The sequence below is a fragment of the Myotis myotis genome, unplaced genomic scaffold (assembly GCF_014108235.1).
Source record: "Myotis myotis isolate mMyoMyo1 unplaced genomic scaffold, mMyoMyo1.p scaffold_m19_p_6, whole genome shotgun sequence".
Lineage (NCBI taxonomy): Eukaryota > Metazoa > Chordata > Mammalia > Chiroptera > Vespertilionidae > Myotis > Myotis myotis.
In genome coordinates this window covers 36,104,601-36,127,105 of record NW_023416368.1, presented here as the reverse complement: position 1 = coordinate 36,127,105, position 22,505 = coordinate 36,104,601, and the positions used below count along the sequence as shown (strand labels likewise).

Below are 22,505 nucleotides of genomic sequence, written 5' to 3'. Positions count from 1 at the left end.
TCGTGCAGGAGGCAACCAATCAATGTCTCTCACATCAATATTTCTCTCTCTTTGCCTCTCTCTTCCACTCTCCCTAAAAATCAATGGAAAAATATCTTGGGCGAGGATTAACAACAGCAAAACAATAAAATCTATAGCAAGGTTGATGAAAGGGTTTTTTTCCTTTTTTTTTTCCACCTTGAAGACAGTAAAAACTAAAGGAGGTAACTGCTATCTCAAATGCAAAAACAAACAAACAAAACAAAAATGCAAAACTCCAATAATCAAGAAAATATTACTTCACCAAAAGTTCACAATAATCTTCCAATAACTAAGCCCAGAACATGGAGATGTATGATTTACCTGGTAAAGAATTCAAAATAGTTGTTTTAAGGAAACTCAAATGAGCTACAAAAATACACACAGGTTAATTCAATAAAATTAGGAAAATAATACATACTCAAAATATAGAAAGCAAAAAAGGAACCAAATAAATTTCTAAAGCTGAAAAATTCAATGAAATGAAAAGTGTAATACAGAGCACTGGCACCAGGGTAGACCAAATAGAAGGAAGAATCAGTGAGACAGAGTTTAGGAACTTTTGAAATAACCCAGTTTAAGGAAAAAAAATAAAAGAAAGAGTAAAGAAAGCCTACATGATCTAAAGAAAACCATAAAAAAAAATAAAAATCAATATCCAAACCATTGGAGTTCTAGGAGAGAGAAGGAGGCAGAAAGTCTATTTAAAGAAATATGGCAGAAAACTTTCCAAACCAGAGAAGAGATCTGAATATCCAAGTTCAGGAAGTGAGATCACTCCATTATTTCAATCCAAAACAACTTTCTTCAAAACACATTATAGAGAACCAAGATGGCGGCATAGGTTAACGCTGGAGTTTGCTGCCTTGAACAACTACTTCAAAAGTGAAACTAAAAAACGGAAGGGACATCACCCAGAACCACAGGAACGCTGGCTGAGTGGAAGTCCTACAACTAGGAGGAAAGAGAAACGCATACGGACACTCAGAGGAGGCGCAGTGCTGAAGTCAAATTCTGAGGTGCGGAGTGCGTGGAGCGGGCTGGCGGCGGAGGGCGCGGTTGGCGTTTTCAATCGGGGGGGGAGTCATAGACTCTGAGCTCGAGATACAGGCGAGTCTTTAGGAACCCAGACTCAAACGGGAGAAGCGGAACTGTCTGGCTTCGGTCAGAGCGAGTGCAGCTTTCTCTCCGAGGTTTGCAGCGGGTGCTGGGACCCAGAGAGGCAGAGCCCCTGGGGACAGGACTGAGAGCCGCCATAACTGCTCTCTCCGGCCCACCCTGTTGATCCTGTGTGACCCGCCCCGCCCAAGCCCTGCACAGAGGCATTTGCCGGATAGCCTCAGGCAAAGGCTAGATTAGCACCTCCCTAGAGGACAGAAGTTCTCTCACTGCAGACACGGCTGATTCTCATAGCCACTTGGCCTGGAGGTCAAACCCTCCCTGGTATTAGCTACAACAATCAAGGCTTAACTACAAGACTGCACACAAAGACCACTAGGGGGTGCACCAAGGAAGCATAACAAAATGCGGAGACAAAGAAACAGGACAAAATTGTCAATGGAAGATATAGAGTTCAGAACCACACTTTTAAGGTCTCTCAAGAACTGTTTAGAAGCCGCCGATAAACTTAATGAGATCTACAAGAAAACTAATGAGACCCTCGATGTTATGTTGGGGAACCAACTAGAAATTAAGCATACACGGACTGAAATAACGAATATTATACAGACTCCCGACAGCAGACCAGAGGAGCGCAAGAATCAAGTCAATGATTTGAAATGCGAGGAAGCAAAAAACACCCAACCGGAAAAGCAAAATGAAAAAAGAATCCAAAAATGCGAGGATAGTGTAAGGAGCCTCTGGGACAGCTTCAAGCGTACCAACATCAGAATTATAGGGGTGCCAGAAGATGAGAGAGAGCAAGATATTGAAAACCTATTTGAAGAAATAATGACAGAAAACTTCCCCCACCTGGTGAAAGAAATGGACTTACAGGTCCAAAAAGCGCGAAGAACCCCAAACAAAAGGAATCCAAAGAGGACCACACCAAGACACATCATAATTAAAATGCCAAGAGCAAAAGATAAAGAGAGAATCTTAAAAACAGCAGGAGAAAGAAACTCAGTTACCTACAAGGGAATACCCATACGACTGTCAGCTGATTTCTCAACAGAAACTTTGCAGGCCAGAAGGGAGTGGCAAGAAATATTCAAAGTGATGAATACCAAGAACCTACAACCAAGATTACTTTATCCAGCAAAGCTATCATTCAGAATTGAAGGTCAGATAAAGAGCTTCACAGATAAGGAAAAGCTAAAGGAGTTCATCACCACCAAACCAGGATTATATGAAATGCTGAAAGGTATCCTTTAAGAAGAGGAAGAAGAAGAAAAAGGTAAAGATACAAATTATGAACAACAAATATGCATCTATCAACAAGTGAATCTAAGAATCAAGTGAATAAATAATCTGATGAACAGAATGAACTGGTGATTATAATAGAATCAGGGACATAGAAAGGGAATGGACTGACTATTCTTGGGGGGGAAAGGGGTGTGGGAGATGCGGGAAGAGACCGGACAAAAATTGTGCACCTATGGATGAGGACAGTGCGTGGGGAGTGAGGGCGGAGGGTGGGGCGGGAACTGGGAGGAGGGGAGTTATGGGGGGAAAAAAAGAGGAACAAATGTAATAATCTGAACAATAAAGATTTAATTAAAAAACAAACAAACAAACAAACAAAAACACATTATAATAAAACTGCCAAAAATCAAAGAAAGAGAGAGAATGCTAAAGGCAGTAAGAGAAAAAGAATGGTAACCTATAAAGGAACCCCCATTAGACTATTAGCAGAATTCTTAGCAGAAATCATATAGGCCAGGAGAGAATAGGATGATATATTTGAAGTGCTGAAAAAAAAAACCCAAAACTACCAACCAAGAATAATCTGGCAAAACTATACTAGAGAAATAAAGCACTTTCCAGAAAAACAAAAGCTGAGAATTCATCAGCACTAGAATTGCCTTACAAGAAATGCTGAAAAGGGATCTTCAAATTGAAATGAAAACTAGTAGTAACGTGAAACCACATGAAAATATACAACACTTTGACAAAGGTAATAAAATTCTGCAAAATCTCAGTACTGTAATTTGAGGTGTGTTAACCACTCAACTAGAGTATGAAGGTTAAAGGACAAGATATCAATAACTATAGCTACTATATAAAAGGTAAATGTGACATTAAAAACATAAAATGTAAGTTAAAGGGTAGAGTTTTATAGGGTAGAGTTTTATATGTGATTGAAGTAATTAGCATTAAATACTGTTATAAATTGTTTTATGCAAGTTTCATGGCAACCACAAAGCAAAAACCTATAGTAGACTCACAAATGATAAAGAAAAGGGAATCAGAGCATGTGTATGTTACATGTCATTAAGTCCACTCTGACTCCTGTGGATATCTATGAATGAGTGATGTCCACAATATCCTGTCCTCAACAGCCCTGTTCAACTCCTGTATGTATTCTCATGCCTATGGCTTCTTTTATGGAGTCAATCCATCTCATATTTGGTTGTCTTCTTTTCCTGCTGCTTTCTAGTTTTACCAGCATTATTGTCTTTACCAAAAAACCCTGCCTTCGGGCTCCTGGCCGGTGTGGCACAGTTGGTTGAGCATCGCCCTGTGCACCAAAAGGTCACCAGTATGATCCCCAGGATCCCCAGTCAGGGTGTGTTCGGGAGGCAACTGATAGATGTTTCTCCCTCACGTCGATGGTTCTATCTCCCCCCTTCCTCTTTCTCTAAAATCAATAAAAACATATTAAAAAAAAAAAAAAAAAAAAAAGAACCCTGCCTTCTATGATGTGTCCCAAGAACACCACAACAAAAAATCATCAATTTACAACAAAACACAGCAAAAGAGTTGGGAAGAAACAAAAGAATTACAAAACAGCCAGAAAATAAATAAATGAGATATAAAATGGAAGTAGTAAGTCCTTACATGTCAATAATTACACCAAATGTAAATGGACTGAATTTTCCAATGAAAAGGCACAGAATGTTTGGATGGATAAAAAAAACAAGATCCAACTATATGTTGCTTACAAAAAAGTCTCTTCAACTTAAAGGACACATAGAGGCTCAAAGTGAAGGGGATGGAAAAATATATTCCACATAAGTAGAAACCAAAAGAGAGCTGGGCTAGCTATATTTATGTCAGACAAAACAGACTTTAAGCCAAAAACGATAACAAGAGACAAAAGGCCATTTACATTACATAATGATAAAAGGGTGAACTCTGCATGAAGACACAATAATTGTAAATATATGAGCACTCAACACTGGAGTGCCAAAATATATTCAGCAAATACTAACAGATCTGAAGGAAGAAATAGACAACAATACAATAATAGTGGGGGACTTTAATATCCCACTTTCAGCAATGAATAGGTCATATAGACAGAAAACTAGTAAGGAAACATTGAACCTATATCCATTACACTCCATCCAACATCAGTAGAATACATATTCTTCTCAAGCATGCACAGAACATTCTCTAAGATAGATCTGAAGATAAGCCACAAAAGAAAGCTTAATAAAGTTAAGACTGAAATCATACTTAGTATCTTTCCAAACCACAATGGTGTGAAACTAGGCATTAACAAGAGGACAATTGGAAAATCTACAAATAAGTAGAAATTAAACAACACACCCCTGAACCACCAATGTGCCGAAGAAGAAAACAAAAGGAAAATTTTAAAAAATCTCTAAACAAAGGAAAATAGATATACAACATAACAAAAGCTATGGGATGCAGAGAAAACAGTTCCAAAACAGAAGTTTATAGTGACAAACATCCATATTACAAAAAAACACACAAAGATCTTAAATAAACTACCTACTAATAACCTTACGCATCAAAGAACTGTAAAAAGAAGAAACTTATCCCAAAGTTAGGATAAAAAAGGAAATAAACATAGAATAGAAAAAAAATAGAGGCCAGAAAAATAATAAAAAAGATCAATGAAACTAAGAACTGTTTTTTTTGAAATGACAAAATTGACAATGTTTAGCTAGACCAGCGATTTTCAATTGCTGTGCCACAATTTTTAAAACATGCAATACCTGACTGTTTAGTCAGAGGCACAAACTTCTTTTCCCTCATATTATCAAATTAAAAAATGACAACAGCCAACATTACAATAGCCATCCATGCGAATGCATCAAAATTATACCTATTTTTTTTTTGCCAGATCGGCAAAAAAAAATTATTTCTGGTGTGCCACAGAATTTTAGCAATTAGTTTATGTGTACCATGAGATGAAAAAGGTTGAAAATCACTGGGTTAGAGCATCAACACAATGCTGTGATCACAGTGAGGCAGGTACTGCAAGATGCACAGTATAGAAGTCTGATGATAAAAAGACCAAATGTTGGGCAGCACATATGCAAAGGGAGAAAAAGGAGGAAAATGGGAAGCAATCATCCACACAGCCCACCCCTACCCAAAAAATGTTTAAGTAACAGAAAGATGGGAGAAACAAAGACAAAAAGCCAGTATCCCAAGAGTGGAAGATATATATTAGTCTTTAGAATACTTTCAGTAAAAACCTATTTATTAAACTTTTTCTTTCCTAGTCATTAATTCCTAAGAAGAAAACCAGTTTCATGTCTAATAGTATGACAAAATTGTACACATATCTGTACAAACTTACCTTATTATTGCAAACATGGAATTGAAGTTCTTACATTCTCGACAATGAAGTGCAATTTTAATAAAATGCTTAATAATCTTCATTCGTTTAAGCTGATTCGATTCAGTTAAAACCTCTGAGGCAACCCAGAATGTCTCTTGGTTTACAATGTCCTCAAACTCTTTCAAGTGAGTATTTCCTGTTTTGGAATTTAACTTAAAAAGGTCATCAATGTATTCAGTAGGCGCAATATTACGAAACAAATCAAAGTCTCTCATTGACAGCTGAGTGGCCAGCTCCACGGTACTGAGCTGCAGCATGGATAGTTGGCTTTCCTTAACTAGTTCTTGAGCATCTTCATCTGAACATAAGGTCTCTGTTTCCATGTTATTTTTTAAATAATACCTAAAAGGAAAAAATTGTTTTTTTATAATTTATTTTATACTTAAAGAGTACTTTCCCTCTTTATTGTCAAAACATTACATTTTTTTTTAAATTCCCACATATTCATAACAGGATAACTACTTAGAAAATAAATTGTGAAAATTATGGCTTCTTTTGCCCAAAGTATGTATGGTCACATTGAAAACAAATTAATAAATTAATAAATCAGATACATGTAAAGATATGTATTATTTAGTTTCCTTCTCTGTATAAAACAGAGAGTGAACTACTTCAGTGTTTCTAAAACTTTATTTTAGAAAAAGAGCTAAAATATTTAACTGTCTTCCCTTTACTTTTCCCATGTTTGGATAGCCATTTTGAATACATTTCTAAAATTATGGAGATAAGAAACGCTGGGGCCAAATATAAGAAATCCTACTTCAATTTTAGAGAGAACTCAATGGCCCTAAGACATGATGTTTCTATTTAAAATATCTGTTTTAACATGGAATCTTCAAAAACACATCTAGAAATAAGTACATTCACTAAATAATAAGCACATTCACCTTCCATTGAGCTGAATTCTATCAGCTAATTTGGAAAATTGGTCCGGGAGTCTTCTCTGTTTTATGACACCCTCAGGAGTAACAGAAACTTCACAGAGAGAATATGTGTCAGATGCACCAGTCAAACCAAATTCATGAACAGCATGACAAACAACTTCTTTAGCTGTAGAGTCTTTACTGATGATAATGTAGCAACTTTGTTGATCTGCTTTAAAAACTCTTATAACTTGATCAGGAATATCTATATAAATTAAAAAATATGCCCTGTTATTTTCAGGAATATTACTTTTACCTGTTCAAAAAGCAATCTGGAACACAAAGATCCTTCTCAACAGTGAAATATACATTTCTATTTCAGATGAACAGGAATCACTGCTGCATTCGATTAATAAACGTATCTATACTAATACATGTTCACAGAAAAACATAAAGATAAAAATAAGGGACATACTCTACATACAATTTGGAAGCCATAATTCTTTTTATTTATTTATAAACATTTTGATGTCATTTTTATATATTTTAATTATCCAAACCCCTAATGACATGCACACATTTCATTTTCTCTTCTCTTATTGTGAACATACTATAACCACATCTGGGAAGGAACAGAGAGTTGTGTATCTTGCTAAACAGTGTAAAAAAGTCATACTCTGTTAAAGCCACCCCCCCCCAACCCCCATGCAACAAACTGTTGTACAGTCATGTATGAGGGATTTGGGCATCATAAATGGGCACCTCCAGAATAGACCCCGAAAATGGGATTATTCAAAGGATTAAGACAAACCCTGATGAATTTGCCAATAAAAATACCAAGTTGGAAAAAATGTCAGAGATAGAAGAATTCTCTGCACTAATATCAGCGTCAATGTAAATCTTTTTCTATTTTAGAAGTGCTACATGTATAATACATATATATTCTTTACAAACATGTTTATTACTGGGAGAAAATCATACATGCCAAACATAATACTTGGAACGTGGCAGACCTTCAAATATTAACTGATTATATGAATGGTAAATATGAGGCTAGAATCAAGTTGAATCAACCAAAAATGAGTTAATCAGTTCAAATTTAGGTATGGAGCTAGACTACACTTAAAAATATAATTCTGTAAGTGCAAACTAGACATTTTAAAAGAATCATTGAGAAGTACAGCATTTATTAGTCTTATAATTCCCACTTCATTCATAAAATCCTGATAGGTAAATAAATTTTAGAAAAGGATTCTCAGATATCTGGACTTTTAACCCCCAGGCAAAATCTGTAGAGTGCTAACTATAATCTTGCCTAAGTCAAATAAAAGAAAATGAGATATTAAAATCAGAGAACTTTTTCTGTATTTAAGATGATTATAAAAATAAAAAGACTCTCTCTTCCTTCTGCTTTAAATGGTTATTGCTGAATTAACATTTATGGAGTTCTAGTATGTGCCAAGAATATTCAGGAGATAAAGACACAGTAATAAATGAGAAGGACAAAGCCTCTTCTCTCAAGACACAGTAATAAATGAGAAGGACAAAGCCTCTCCTCTCAAGAGAGGAAGTGGTGGTTCAAGACCATTAAGTAAATAAGACATGCCATATAGTGAAGAGTGTCACAAAGAAAACACAAAGCAGTGGTACAAAGGTATCAATGATCAAGGCGTGGCAAATTTGTATAGAAGAGCCAGATAGTAAATGTTAAGTTTGCAAGCCAAGAAACAAAAAACAAATCTCCACAAGATTTTTTTAAACAAAATTCAAAATATAATAATAATGCAAATATAAAACATGTAAAGATATATAAACGCTGAGGTTAAGGCGACACTCTAAATTAAATGTCCACGAAAAGACTGGTTAAATGGAATACTATTAGCTGTTTTCTGCATTCTGACACAGAAAAGTATTCAAGTTATATTGCTAAATGAAATGGGCTAAATGATAGGGCAGCATATCATTTGGGGTGAAGGAAATGATACACACATTTTATATGCACTGAAATCTCAGGAAGGATATGCAAGTAAATGAAGAACTGCTAATTCTGGGGAGTGAAGACATTTATATTCCATCCTTTCTCTACAGTTTGATTTTTAAAAAACTGTATGTTCATTTATAACCAAAAATCCGTTAAAATAATAGATTTGCAATGTAGAAAGGATTGTAAAGTTTAATAAATATTTAAGAAATTTTTTAAAAAGGTCTGTGCTATTAAATGAAAAAGAAGCAAAAGTTCCATACACAAACTCAGAAAAAAAATTTTTAAGTTTCAAAATCCTTTTAGCCACACTCTGAATTATTTTAGCCTCATCTTGTATTAGATCAAAAATTCCAGAAACAAAAGAAAACACTTCACGATTTAGAATAGCATGTATACTCTAATGCTATGAATATAAAAACATATATGGTTAAAGGAAGTGACTAAAAGAACATGCCAGCGTGGGGGCAGGGAGAGAGAGAAAGAGAAACATCAGTATGAGAAAGAAACAGCAATCAGCTGCCTCTTGTAGGTGCCCTGGGCCCCGGATCGAACCTGCAACCTAGCTCTTCTTCTCCATGTGGAACTATGGCTGTGCCCTCGAGTTGAGGAGATGAGGAAGATTCCTGATGTGGTGACGCAGCTCTATCATTTGAAAGACACTGGTGCCTGAGCGGCCACCAAGTGTATTCTCCAGGACTTTCTTCAAAGTGCATGACCAGCATTCCTCAAAACTGCTGAGAGAGATTAAAAATGGAGGCAGAGGAGGAGGATGCTGCACGGACATGCTCCCAGGAACAAGCTGGAATTACAATTGAAATACAGAAAGCCTTCCTGAAAAATCAATGGAAAACTCACAGGAAAGAACCCTGATACCCAAGGACCAAAGTTGGAGACCCAATAGAGAATGATAGGAGGGGCGGAGGCGTGACTGGGCTGGCTGGGCACTCACAGACAGCAACTGAAGTCCCAGAGAGATGTCTCAGCTGCGGGGGGGGGGGGGGGGGGGGGGCACTGAGATATCTGGGACCTAATCCCAAAACTGGGCTCCCCAGCAGAGAGCACCAAACTGAGGAGGGTACCCACATAACATCTGGCTGTGAAAAGCGGTGGGATACTGTCTGCCAGGGAGTGGCAGCTGAAAGTTCAGGCACCCTCTTAAAGGGCAAATGCACAAAAATTCCCTATGGAGCCACCCACCTTGTGCTCTGGCAGAGGGAGGGTGAAGTAGACTGGAGCTGAGAGCAGAACCCAGGACTGGGGACTCGGGGGATAGAGCTAAGAAGACAGACACCCCAAGTTTCCTGGGCTGAGTCATTCCCTCACATAGCAGAGGACATCTTTCCCACATAGACATCTGCCTTACCTTGGGGGAAGACAGTCGACACACCCTATTGGAAAATACCTTGCTTTGAGGCCACTTAAGAGATTAAAAGTAAAATTAGCCTCCAGGCAGAAGCAACTGCCCCCCCCCCCTTTGAAAAAACTCTCACTACACCTGAGGATTATTTGGGGGGAGGGGGGGAATAAAGTGGGGGATAAGGACAATTCAAGTCAGAATCCTATCAGTCTGTAGGCAGAGCCAGTCTCTGGAGGCTTTGAGTCTTTGCCTGATCCAATTAGTCAGAAACAGCCTTTAACACTGTCCTGCACTAGAGATTGAGAGGTATAGAGGATCTACCTAAAACACAGTCACAAACTCAGACAACAAAATGAGGAAACAAAGAAACAACCCCCAAATCAAAGAACTAGTGAATTCTCCAGAAGAAGAGATAAATGAAGCAGAGATAAGAAATTTCTCTGAAACAGAGTTCAGAGTAATGATGTTAAAAATGCTCAACAGTATGAAAAAAGATATAGTAACTATGAAGAAAGAACAGTCTGAGATAAAGAATGACATAACACAAATAAAGAACACGTTGGAAGGAATACACAGCAAATTAGGGGAATCTGAGGATCAAATCAGTAAATTAGAAGACAGAGTTGAAAATAGCACTCAATTAGAGAATTAAAAAAAAAGATAAATTAAAAGTCAGGAGGACAGCTTAAGGGAGCTGTGGGACAATGTGAAACGTAACAATATTAGAATAGTAGGTGTGCCAGAAGAGGCAGAAAGGGAGAAAGGAATAGAGAAGGTGTTTGAAGAAATAATGGTAGAAAACTTCCCTAACCTGGTAAAGGAAAAAGTCACACAAATTCAGGAGGCACAGAGAACCCCAAACAAGAAGAACCCAAACAGACCCACACCCAGACACATCATAATTAAAATGCCAAAAAATTAAGACAAAGAGAGAATCTCAAAGGCAGTAAGAGAAAAGAAAATGGGTACCTACAAAGGAGTTCCCATAAGGCTGACACCTGTTTTCTCATCAGAAACTCTAGAGACCAGAAGGGAATGGCATGAAGTACTCAAGGTAATGGAAAGCAAGGATCTGAGACCAAGATTACTATATCCAGCAAGGTTATCATTCAAAATAGACAGTCAAATAAAGAGTTTCCCAGACAAAAAAAGGTAAAGGAATTCATCACCACCAAGCCAGCATTACAAGAAATGCTAAAAGGATTGCTGTAAGGGATTGCTGAGAAGAAGAAACAGAGAGAGAAACCTAGCCATACCGAAATAAAATGGCTCTAAGTAAGTACCTCTCAATAACCCTAAATGTAAATGGATTAAATGCTCCAATCAAAAGGTGTAGGGTAGCTGAATAGATACAAAAACATGACTCAACTATATGCTGTCTACAAGAGACCCACCTCAAAACAAAAGACACACACAGGATGAAAGTGAAGGGATGGAAAAAAATTCTCCATGCAAGTGGAAAAGAAAAATAACTGGAGTAGCAATACTCATATCTAACAAAATAGACTTTAAAAGCATCATGCTAAGTGAAATAAGCAAGTTGGAGAAAGATAAACATCATATGATCTCACTCATTTGTGGAATATAATGAACAACATAAACTGATGAACAAAAATAGAGCCAGAGGGGGAGAAAATATTCTAGAATATAACAGAAGTAATCCTGTTACTTGCAGATTTTTAATATTTCCTACAACTTTTGTGATATCATACTATGTTAGTACAGTTTTGGTAATATTATTATACTTAAATTTTTTTTATTATTGAAGTATTAATGTTTATTGTATGTATTATATGTAAGATCATTTTTCTTGAGTAATTAGTGTTTACTGCATGTAACAGTATATTTAAGATCATTTTTCTTGAAATATAAGGTTTATTGCAGGTAACATTATTATATTTAAAATCGCTTTTCTTGAAATAAAGAAAAAATTCACGTGCAAAAAATAAATAAATAAAATTAAAAAAGAATACATGCCAGTTTACAGTGGCAATCTTATATGTGGATGGAAAAGTTCTTTCTGTTTCATTCAGTTCTTTCACATTTGATTTTTAAAAATAAAATACTACATATAAACATAAGCAATAAAAAGCATAGAATCTTCAAAATACTTACAGTAAAAACCAACAGCTGTAGGCAGCAAAAACAAAGCAGAACCATAAAAAGGTCATCAATCAAAAGCAAACTACTCAACAGGTCTGTAGCTTTTTACCCACTTTCTAGTAACTTTAAACATGCAGCATAAACATGGCTGAGATAGATAGATCAAGTTAATTAGGCTGATGTCATATATGTACTGCAATACATAAAATTCAGTGCTATCGTATATAATTCAAGGAGCTGAATTTAAAATTAATTGATAATGAACATTTTATTCAACATAAATATAAATAGCACCATAAAAAGCCTTTCATAAAGCTGCACATTTTGGAGTTTAAAAATATAATTTTTAAGTTAAATACCTATTTTATATGTGGTCATTTATATTGCTGCAGACTAAGCTTTGCAGACAGATCTTTTCTAAATAGATTTTTAAAAAGCATCTTCAATCCTTTCACTATGTTTTCAATGAGAAAAGTATGCAATCAATTTGAAATAAAATTTAGTAGCAACCCCTCTTAGGAATTCTGAATTTTAGCACCATGAGGCTTGTAGTTTTTAAATTTTAAAATTCCAATCTCTTCCACCCCTTTCCCCCCAGCCAAATCCCCAACGTCCCTCTTCTCTCTCCTTTCCCTACAACCCACCCTTCATCGTCTTAATCCTACTTCAACATATTCTGGTGGCAAAAATACAGCCATAGGATCATTCAATCTATAAATTATATGTCCCTAAAAACTTGTCTTATGAAAATACAGACAGATCTCATTTTATTGCACTTCACGTTACTGAGCTTCACAGATGCAGGGTTTTTACAAACTGAAGGCAAGATCTTCCAATAACAAAAAGATTATGACTCCCTTTACTGTAATATTCGCTTTATTGTGGTGGTCTGAAATTAAACTTGCAATATCTCTGAGATATGAATGGATGAATACTGTATTTAATTTGTGCTTTGATAATGAGAAAATATTTTGTGAATGCAGAATAAGAAGTACTACTCTGGAACACACAAACATACAGATATGGAAATAAATTCTTATGACAAGCAATTGAGAGACAACAAAAATTTTCGTGCTAGAGATTTCTGGAAAAGGCGGGACTAACTATTACAAATGGACCTGGGCTTCCCCAATGAGTTAACATCTGAGTTCAGTATTGAGGAAGAAGAAAAAGTTGTAGAAGTATCACTTCAGCTTAGACAAAAAGAAAAACTCTTCTCTTTAGCTTTTTGAATTAAGTCATAATCTAGAGGTAGGAAAAGAAGTCTGCAAGTAAACCTAGCATTTGTTGCACAAGGGCTAACAATCTATTTGTCCATTTGGTACAATATTGCTGTTAAAAAAAATCACACACAAAATCACCTGAAGGATTGGAAAAATCCAACATGCTGGTAGTAGGCTGAAGAAGATCCGGGCTGCTAGATGACAGTGTTCCAGGAATAGGCATTATAGCCAGACTGTGTCTACAGTGTCTTGTTCCCACAATGCTGTCGTCTTGTGATTGGCTCAGGCCTCCGTCACTTCAAAAGAATGTCATATATCACTTTAAAGTATTTGAGGGTTCTAATAGTAAACATTACTGTTCTCCGTGCACTAAGGCATAAAGAACCAATTCAAAGTGGTGACTTTAACAATTAGATTAATTTTTTTAAAAAAGGGCAACTGTAATAATGAAAATGGCAATAAAATGCTTTTAACAATGACTAATAAAATGTAACTTATACATCTAAGTAATTCTACCACCTCATAGAGAAATAGTCATGCTAGTTTCAAATGGTTTGGGGAGAGAAATTGAACCTGAGTGTTTAGGAAGCCTTTGAGATCTGCCAGTTTCAATGGATACCAATATATGTATCCAACAATACACAGCCAACACCACAGCAAGGTTCTCTCCCTCAACAGAAAAGCTTCGAAACTTCCTAGGCCAGTGGTTCTCAACCTTCTGGCCCTTTAAATACAGTTCCTCATGTTGTGACCCAACCATAAAATTATTTTCGTTGCTACTTCGTAACTGTAATGTTGCCACTGTTATGAATCGTAATATAAATATCTGATATGTAGGATGGTCTTAGGCGACCTTTGTAAAAGGGTCATTCGACCGTCAAAGGGGTCGCGACCCACAGGTTGAGAACCACTGTCTAAGCAAAGGATGGAGTTGGGTCTGAACCCAAACCAAAGAAAGGGAAAGTTGTAAAAAACAATGTGGGGCCAGGTTCAAATGACAAAATAAGAAAGGTCTTTAAACATATGAACAACCTCACTGTCCAAATCATCAATAGAGAAAAAATAACGGCAAGATGGCACAGAGAAGAGCAACAAACAGAAAAAATGTGACAAACAGAAAAAAGAAGGAAAAGGAGGACCAGCCACAAAAATGGAAGAAAAGAACTTTATAGTCCCTAATGTTTATTCTAAGGGCACATTATTTCTTTGGTGATCTCTCAAGTCTAATTATTTGTCTGTTTCCTAAATGAGAACAACAAAACCAGAATAGAAAGCAAGTTATTGAAAGTTAATTCTCTTTAAAGGTTTAAAAAACAAGTATCAATTAAATGGCCATATTTAAGCAAATAAAATACTTTTCCTTTAAAATATTTAGAAGTGTTACATAAACAACTCTAAGTGAAAAATAAAAACATAGAAACATAACTGTCACTTAACTTTTAGATAACTGCAAAAGTCCTATAAAACATAGGAAAACAGTCCTACCCAAACATGGAATAACCATAAAAAGGAAAAGTTTCCATCAGTATCAATAATCAAAATACCACTTATTTCTAAGGGTTATGCTTATGTTAAAACCAATGCTTTAGGTTAATATTAATTTTCATCTAAATTTTATTGAATGCAGCATTTTACCTAGACCTTGCTACACATACCAGAGATAGCACAGAATACTTACCTATTAGCATGGAATGGATTAATGAAAATGAGTAATATGGGATACATCTAGAATATATTGGGAGTAAAAAAATAGGATTTAGGCAGATTAGGAAACTATGCAAGATGAGATGTAGAGGACTGTTAAATAAACAACTAAAGGAGTGTTAATAGCCAGACAAAGAAGAAAGAGCCAGGACAAGAGCGAGAGCAGAGAAGTCAGGAAAAAGCATGGAGACATAGAAGACAGCAAAGGTAAGCATTTCAAGAGCAAGCTATGTCAGACAGACCTGGGTTATTAGCTGTGTGACCTCAGGGACTTTTCTGTTTCTAGTCCTTGATTTCTTCATCTAAAAATGTGAATAACACTATCTCCCAGGATTACTTTAAGGATTAAATTAGGCAATGTAGGTGAACATCTGGCACAGAGAAAAACAGGGTTTCTATTTTTAAGAAGATGGTGAAGTATTTTTTACCAAAATTAAAATTGAACAGTAGAAGTAAGAAAGGATTTTAAGCAATTCACACTGCAATACAGTAGGGGTCAGGGTGGGTATGACAGGTAAAGGCACTATAGAAATAGAAGTGTTTCCCTGAGTAGAGACGTCAGTCTAATTTAACAGATAAAGCAAAGGAAATATCTTATTTAATAAGTAAGTAATTTGAGCTTGTGTTAAATTGGCTCCTTAAAATTAGGTGTGTTTCCCTGAAGATCAGAGCTAAATGTTTTAAGATTAGGTAAGAGAAAAAACAGGAGGCAGGGGCCGTTCACAGATATAGTATCTACAGCTTAATAAGTAATTTGGCAACAATTTAAATTATGTAGGAAATATGAGACTTTTAAGAAACATAATGGTCTTTCTTTTATAAATTTTTGAAAACAAACCTGCCAATTTTTGGACACAGAGGGTCAAATAACTGAATCCAAGGAAGCAAACTGTTAAAAGAGATTAGTAGCTGGTCCTACTAATCTCTTAAAAGTTGTTAAAAACAACTTTAACAATGTTAAAATGTTGTAATTTTCTATTAAAATAGGTTGTATTACCTGCAATACATTGAAATTTAGAGACTAAGAGAAATGTACAAGATATTCTAAGTTCTTAACTCTCTTACTGATCTTATTTAACATTAATTCTGCTTTTTAATAAGCAAGAGATTTGACACTGTACAGTTATAATAATTTTTTTTCCCGTCCAGCCCCGCCCCCAGTTATAATAATTTAAAACTGGTTACAAATCCATGTTAATTAAGGTGTGAGCATATATAAATGAAAACTATAGTCATGTTAAGTACAACTCATGCTATGACATGAATGAAATAGTATCTGATTGGCAAAATATCCATGCTTGTTTGGAAGCCGAATAAAACCTATTTGCAAGTAATTATGTCATTTCTTACCAAAACAGTCTCCTGAGGTGATGCAGTAATAGAAACAAGACAGTTTTGAAAAATTCCTTAATAATTCCCTGACACTAAATTTATTTAAAGTATATTTTAGTTTTATATTATGAAACTAAAAAGGCAATGTAAATATCAATATGAAATGAAAAATAATCCCAATATTAAAAGAAAAAAAACATATGCTGACAAGAAATGAGGAGGAACAATAATTTCTGATAAGAAAATAAGGCAGTCTATTTCTTGGACTGCTACAATGAATAACATGAAGATGTTACTTAGACAATCTGTGATTAAAGAAAACAAAATAAAAGCTGAGTGATTAAAAACATAGGAGATCAGAGTTCCTGAATTGTGAAATAATCTCAGGTCAATAAAAACCACATTGCTATGTCTTAATCTACAGATGTTATTCAAAATCAGTAACTTTTTTTTTGTAACTTCTAATTTTCAGGAGCATTCTTGCATTTTAAAATGATGACATGGCTAGGGATTCTGAGAATTATCTGTTCTTATTTGTTCCTTCCTCGAATTCATTTTCTTTTGCTCATCTCACAGATGTAGACATTCTTTCTCATAGTCTCTCTCTGACAACTTATCCTCTACTCTTAGAGAAGTGTGCTGCAAAAGGCAGAGACCAAGTGCCCTTTCCAGAGTCCTGGAACATAGGAGATGTTCAGAAATTGGAGCATTCAACTCATTTTATTTTCATTAAAAAACAAGTATTCAAAGTAGAAAACTTAAAAAATACAGGAAACAAGCAAGTAAGGAAGAAAAAATTACTAATAAAACCACACCTTAGTAAAAACCATAATCATTTGTCTTCTAGTCAGTTTTGTAGTATATATAGCACAATTACTTAACCAATTGCTTGTAGTTGTACATTTAGGGTATTCCCAATTTTGTTTTATTATAGAAAATATTACTGAGAACATCCATAAATTAACCTGAATCTAATTATTACTAGAAATGGAATTATTGAATCAAAGGTATGAACTTTCTTAAAATTCTTCATAAAAAACCTGCCCAAATGCTTTATAGAAAGGTTGCATCATTTTATATTTCCACAGCAGTCTAAGCTTATTATCTACTCTACTAGAGGCCTGGTGCACGAAATTCATGAACAGTTAGGGTCCCTAGGCCTGGCTGGCGATCAGGGCCAATCTGTGGAGTGACCAGCGGGGCAATCGAGGGGCCCCGCTGGCACCTGCCTTCACTTGCCAGCCCTGCCCCCCGCCGCTGGTCGCCTCACTCTACGGGGCAACCAGCGGCAGGGGGATCAGAGGGCCCCCATTGGCACCCACCTTGGCTGGCCTGGAGCCTGTGGGCAGCTCCTGTGTTGAGCATCTGCCCCCTGGTGGTCAATGTGTGTCATAGCAACCAGTCATCCCGCTGTTCGGTTGATTTGCATATTAGGCTTTTATTATATAGGATAGGATGTTATCAATTCGGGCCCTAACTATTCTTTTTGTTGATCTTTATACACTTTCCTGTTTAAATTGTATGTCCTTGATTATTATTGATGCAGAACATCTGTTTCATGTACTCTACTTTTCTATAGAAGTTTTCTATCTAGTGATTCTTTTGCATGTGTAACAAAAGGGGTTGTCTAAATTTGTTTTTAATGATTAAGTGTCAAGAAATATGACATACATTCTGAAAAATTAAAAATGGCCACTCTGGAAAGTAAAATAAATCACTTCTCTCTGCAAAACGGATTTCAATAGAAAACCTTTATAATTTCTATTAAAATAATCTATTTCTTGGTATTTATATGGCTGAAATAGCATTTTACTTAACCAAAACATGTTTAGAAGAGAAAGTCAGTTTAAAATGAAGGGCAGCATTTTATTCATGTTTGTATTCATAGCCAGCAGCCTCTTACTGGCATAAAGCAAGAGACTCAATAAATATTTGTTAAGTAATAAATGAAAAAAATCCCTTCTGAGTTTAAGTAAAACTTCTACTAGATCTTTTTTTTTTGGTACCAATATAAATAAATAATGCTTGAAAATATTTAATTAATTGCTCCTTGGACATTTCCATGTCTCTGCTGTAACCAAAGATATAAGTCAAAGATTGGTGGACATTTGGTCCTGTCTAAAACATCCATAGAGACAGTAGGTCCAAAAAGTCTTGAAATCTGGTCCTGTCAAAATGTCCTTGAGCATATTTGGTCCATACCAAATGATCCTATCTAAATCCCAATCTGAATCCCAACCCACCTAGGCTAATGAGGGAGGAAGGGTTCTTATTGGAAATACAGTCATAACACAATTAGACCAATAAAACACAATAGCATTTCTTATATACTTATCCTGTAAACCAAAAGTAAAAATAACTCTTGTAGGCTATTTGAACTCAGGGTCTTTTTCTAAGCTTGGACATTTCTGGACAGGACCAACTGTCTGGCAAGGAATCCAAGTGGAGTAACCAATTCCTACTCCTGAAGGAGACACTGTGGAGATGAGATACTGACTTAGCTATCTGAAACCTGAATATAGCTGGTTGGAATGTGAAGTTAAGAAGCTAAAATCAGTTACAAACAGTGTACTCTGGTTTTTGATGACAAATATCACAACTGTGCCACTGTTGAAAATGGGAACCACTTAAGAAAGATACATATATTCCAGACCAAACCCACCAGGGTTTCTGGAAATGGAACTCAGGACATTACCTCCTGAGGAACTCCTCTTGTACACTCTTTTCTGCCTCTAGTCCTCCATCCTTTTTCCTTTTCCTGAGTTCCTTCATAGTGACTTCTGCTCATGCCAAATTCTCCCCAATCTCTTCAGTGCGAGCTGGTCCTCTTACATTCTCCTTACTCAATGCTCATTTGTTAGAACAAGCCTTTTCTTACAATGTTTGCTGTGCTGCTACAGTATGCTCATATTATAAGAACTTTGCTATTTTAAAATTATGACTTTTATAGACCACTCGCTTCAGGAGAGCAGTTATTCCGAAAGGAATGAGTAATAAACCTTCTAGACATGACTGACATCAAGAACAGAGCTCAGGATGTTTCAATCCTCTGTGAGCCTCAAATTAAATGAAGAGCAAATTTGTTCCCCAGACTGGAAATAACATTTCAAGGAGAACATTTCCCAATCAGGAAATCTTTTGAGATCTTGACATAAAAGATGAGAACTGATGTTTACCTATTTCAAAGTTGCCTCCCAATTAATCTCCTCGCTATTACTGCTAATTTTGCTGCATCTTCAATCCCAAACTACAAACACGCTAACAGAGAAGTTCCTAAAAGCACAAATCTTATCACATCATGTTTTCTCTGGCTCCCTATTATCTGGCTCCTAGTAAGATATAATAAAGTCCTTATCTGTGGCAGAATATTAAAAATCCTTCATAACCTAGCACTTACCGATCTCTCCTGCTTCACCTTTAGGCGCGCGCGCGCGCGTGCGCGCGCACACACACACACACACACACACACACACACACACACACACACACACTATCTATTCAAACTTACCAGGCTTGTTCCTGCTTTTGGACATTATCAAAGCATTTATCATCCTCTAATGGACCATTGGCCTGCGTTTCCCTTTTAGATAATCAACTCTTGAAGGACAAGAAACTTGTTCTACTTATCATTCCATATTTCTATCTCTGGACATTGTGCCTAATGTATAATAAATGTGAAAGGGTTTCTGATATGAATTCCTTAAGGTAGGAAGTACCTCTTTTCAGCTTGATAATTATCATCTGTCATAGTGCCAGGAACCAGAAGCCAAATAAGTATTTTCTTTGAGCAAGTTTTATTTGAATATTCTTTCTTTTTTTCCTTGACTGTGCCGGCCTACTCTGCTTAAGTACTGTATTTGATTAGAACTTTTGTGATTGCTTAAAGAAGTAGATAATGTAGAATATACACAGACATAATATATACCAGACTCATTTCCAGTCATGACACTTCAGTGGATTGATTTCATCAGTATTTTATAGACCTTAATTTACATAGGAAATCTTGAACTTTAACTCAGTTTTAGTGACATCTCATTTTGGAAATAGAAATGCATTTGATTAATAAGGCCAGCATTAGAATTCAAGAGAAAATAAATAGTGCAATAAGAGAAAGTTAATTTAAAAAACAAAACCTACAATTAGTGAATGTGACATAAGATTTAAGGTGTCCAAATTTGTAGGTAAAAGGACTGAAACTATACCAAAAATATACCCCCTTCTCCCCTCCAAAACAAGATTTTATAAAATGGCAGTTGTTTCTAAAATTCAAAAGAAGGCTAATAGAAGACTATATAATCTAAAACTGGTAACTTCAATGAAAAGGTGGGAGACATTCAGAATTTATTCTTTTTTATTTATGGATCACGTGTAGATTTTATGATGCATTAGTTGTATAAAAAACAAAACTGACCCAAATTTCACTTCCCCAAAATAAAAAATTTATAATCAACAGGAAAATGCCCATATGACTGAGAATGGCATTACATACCTAAATAGTTTGGGAGGCAAGATACTAAATCGTGTTTTATCCAAAATTTTCCTGATTTTGTTTCTTCCACCTGAAACAGTATTTGCTTTTACTTTCTTATTTCCTTTCTCCTGTGGTGCCTGCTCAATATCTCCTGGTACATCCTGGATTGAATGGCGATTACTTTTTTTTTCAGCAATTTTTGGAATGTGAGGAACACCAGATTTTTCTTGTTCAGTTCTACTAAGTAACTCTTTGAACACTGTGGGAATAAATAAATAAACTTGTCATTTCTTCAGGTTAGAAAGCTTTTATATTAACAGCAAATTTTGAGAATAAACAGTCACTTTTTAGCACTTGACCTTTCACAGCCTTATTTATTCATGAAATTTATATTCTTCCCTAATCAGTTATATCCACTTCTCGTTACAGTTTTTATACCTGACTATACTGCTGATGTTGTCTCAGTGAGGAAAATGGAAAGGAGGTAGACAGCCAGCCAGCATGTTTGAGAAGTACTGGGGTTCCTATTTAGAAAATAAGCTATATAACTGCTCATCAACTCAGATTTTATTAAAACAGATATTTAGATTCTATTATTTATGTTACTTCTAATGATAAGGTGAGATGAGATATAAGTACTATATTATGCTCAGTTTTGCAAAAGTCACCCATTAAAAAAATGGGAAGAGCTTTGCTTGACCAGTTTTTACCAAAAATAAATAGTACTACATTTGGTAACATATGACAACTTCCTCAATGTTACACTCATGAGACTTATGTCACTCAATAAAGTAAAGCAACTAATAAACATTCACTGCAGTGGTCTGGAGTGAAAAACCAATTGTCCTTAGATAACTTTCTTTCGACCGTAAGTCTGGTGTGTTACTTCATCCTTAAGGAGGATACATGTGCATTGGGGGACTTGCTTGTCTAGCAATCTCTTTGCCAGGATTCAATTTTTCAACTTGTGAGAGGAGCTTTATTTCCCTGGGATCAGGCAAAAGAAAGAAATATCTGTAAGAGGCTATATATCTAGAAGCTATTAAGTGACTCATTTTCCAGTTAGAAAAAGCTGTCACCTTTTTTTCATTAAGTAATATCATGAAAAAGTTTTTTTGGTGGTGTTTAAAATGTGTGTTCTTAAATAAGACAGATCAACTGCTAGAAGAAAAAAACACACACTAAAAAGATAAATGCTAAAGTACAAGGAAACTTTCCTAAAAACTTGTGGTGCCTGGGGGGCGGGAGGTGTCTGAATGAAAGAAAGATGGTGGCTGCATATTTTTAAATATGCGGGTCTTCAGTCCCATGAGATGTGGAACTTAAGCTTAACAATTATAACTTTAAGCAATACTACTCTGTACCTCCATAGAAGACAAGCTGTAAACTGTATAAATGTGCCCACTGAAACCCCAACCACAGAGAACTGCGATACTTTCACTTATTTTGGGGGATAAATCAGTTTTGCACAAGATCAAGGACCAATAAGTAAGATTCAAATGGACAAAGCTTAAGAACTGACACCTTACCACCATAAATAATTTGGTTTTTAGTTGTAACACTGGACCATTTTGAAAGTTTCAACCAGAATGATTTCACATTACCAAAGTATATTGTAAGCTTATGAAGAGCACATTTCTGCCTTCAAAACAATTAAAATCTTTATGAGTCACCTTTCAAAGATACTCTGCTTAC

At 35.7% G+C, this 22,505-nt stretch overlaps 1 protein-coding gene across 18 annotated transcripts in view; it reads right to left on the bottom strand.

Annotated features, from left to right (window-relative positions):
* RAPGEF6 (Rap guanine nucleotide exchange factor 6) overlaps nt 1–22,505 on the bottom strand; it is a 194,333-nt gene that overhangs the window by 38,787 nt on the left and 133,041 nt on the right. For all 18 annotated transcript variants that reach the window (XM_036312320.1, XM_036312334.1, XM_036312322.1 and 15 more), the window contains 4 exons: nt 20,829–21,069; nt 13,442–13,599; nt 6,661–6,901; nt 5,732–6,115 (listed from right to left, as the gene is read on the bottom strand). In XM_036312320.1, coding sequence (XP_036168213.1) covers nt 5,732–6,115; nt 6,661–6,901; nt 13,442–13,599; nt 20,829–21,069 — 1,024 coding nt within the window. The remainder of the gene's footprint in view (nt 1–5,731; nt 6,116–6,660; nt 6,902–13,441; nt 13,600–20,828; nt 21,070–22,505) is intronic.